This window comes from Carcharodon carcharias, chromosome 27 (assembly GCF_017639515.1).
Source record: "Carcharodon carcharias isolate sCarCar2 chromosome 27, sCarCar2.pri, whole genome shotgun sequence".
NCBI lineage: Eukaryota > Metazoa > Chordata > Chondrichthyes > Lamniformes > Lamnidae > Carcharodon > Carcharodon carcharias.
Window position 1 is genome coordinate 18,115,794 of NC_054493.1, and position 2,040 is coordinate 18,117,833.

General features: G+C 47.7%; 1 protein-coding gene across 1 annotated transcript; it reads right to left on the minus strand.

The window, feature by feature from the left end:
• Nucleotides 1-690: 690 nt before the first annotated feature.
• LOC121270333 (zinc finger protein 239-like) lies at nucleotides 691-1,758 on the minus strand. The gene is made up of 2 exons (XM_041175626.1): nucleotides 1,506-1,758; nucleotides 691-1,361 (listed from the first exon to the last, which is right to left on the minus strand). Exons 1-2 carry the CDS (start codon nucleotides 1,756-1,758, stop codon nucleotides 691-693), a joined length of 924 nt encoding a protein of 307 aa, XP_041031560.1.
• Between the last annotated feature and the right edge of the window lie 282 nt (nucleotides 1,759-2,040).

Below are 2,040 nucleotides of genomic sequence, written 5' to 3' on the forward strand. Positions count from 1 at the left end.
ACAGGACTTTGTCTCCACAAGAACCGTGCAGTGGTCAGTCCTACCAATACTGTCATGCACAGATGCATCTGTGCCAGGTAGATTGGTGAGGTTGAGGTCAAGTAAGTTTTTGCCTCTTGTTGGTTCCCTCACCCCTGCTGTAGACCATGCCTAGCAGCTATGTCCTCTAGGACTCAGCCAGCTCGGTCTGCAGTGGTCCTACTGAGCCACTCTTGGTGAGGGACATTGAAGCCCCCCACCCCCAGCCAGGGTACATTCTGTTACTTCAGCGCTTCCTCCAAGTCAGCATTAACACTATTACCAAGGCCAGATTTTAACTCAAGATTGATTAACCAACTTTAAATTCCACAGCTGCTGTGGTGGGATTCAAATCCATGTCCTGAGCCTGGGCCTCTGAACTAATAGTCCAGTGACATTACCACTACTCCACTGCCTCCTCAATGTGTCTCTTGTTGTTGGAGGTGAGGATGGAGGAGACAAGGGAGACAGTGTGGCCTTCAACAGGAACTAACTTGTGACAAAAATATTAAGAAGAAAAATACACTGTGTTGAAACAAAGCTGATTTATTTGACTTCTATCCAGAATGCTATGCCCTATAACTGGGCTGGAGTTTATTAACATCAGCAGGAACAGACCCAAATAAACATTCAGTCCTGGATATGATTAACAGCAAATTTCGATCACTGGAGTTACTCATGAACTCGTTGGTGTCTAAGTAGTGTGAATGAGGTAGTGAATCCCTTCCCACACTCAGTGCAGGTGAATGGCCTCTCCCCAGTGTGAATTCGCTGGTGTAACGTGAGTTGAGATGATCGTATGAACCCAGTCCCACAGTGAGAGCACCTGAAGGGTTTCTCATCAGTGTGAAGACGTTGATGGCGCAACAGTTCACTGGAACTTTTATAACACTTCTTGCAGTCTGGACATGCAAAAGGTCTCTCCCCAGTGTGCACTCGCTGATGTGTCAGCAGGGTGGATGATTGAGTGAATCCTTTACCACACTCAGAGCAGGTGAATGGCCTCTCCCCGGTGTGAACTCGCTGGTGTGTCAGCAGGCTGGATGACTGAGTGAATCCCTTCCCACACTCGGAGCAGGTGAACGGCCTCTCCCCAGTGTGAACTCGCTGGTGTGTCTGCAGGCAGAAAAGGTGAGTGAATCCCTTCCCACACTCGGAGCAGGTGAATGGCCTCTCCCCGGTGTGAATTCGCTGGTGCATCAGCAGGCTGGATGATTGAGTGAATCTCTTACCACACTCAGGACAGGTGAACGGTCTCTCCCCAGTGTGAACTCGCTGGTGTACAGTGAGATCAGATGATGTCTTGAACCCAGTCCCACACTGAGAACACCTGAATGGTCTCTCTCCAGTATGTGTACGCCGATGAGTTTCCAGCTGAACTCGGTAATTGAATCTCTTCCCACAGTCCCCACATGTCCACGGCTTCTCCCCATTGTGACTACACTGCTGTTCTGAGTGGCTAGATGATTGGCTGACGCCTCCTCCACCTACAGAATATATGTATAGTTTCTCCGCAGTGTGAGTTCTCTGGTGTCTATGTAAGTTGGATGACCGTGTAAATCCCTTCCTGCACCTGGAACAGGTAAATGGCCTTTCCCCTGTGTGACTGCGCCGGTGAGTTTCCAGCTCAGATGGGTAACTGAATCCCTTCTCACAGTCTCCACATTTCCATGGTTTCTCCCCATTGTGACTGCATGTGTACAGTTTCTCTCTGCTGTGACTGGTGCTTTGTCCTTCCATGTTCAAAATACGATAGGGTTACAATAAATTGGGTGACTCCGTCAGGTGCTGATGTGATGTTTTGTTTGAATTTTCCGACTGCAAGTCCCCTTCCAATACCCTGTAAAATTGATTTAAAACAGAAAAAAGGGCTGAGAGAACCCACAAAAACACAAAGACAGGTTATGAAATTGTAGGCTCTGGACATGGATTAGAATCCCACCACAGCAGCTGTGGAATTTAAATTCAGTTAATCAATCTTGAATTAAAAAGTTGGCCTTTGTAATAGCGTTGATCATGATT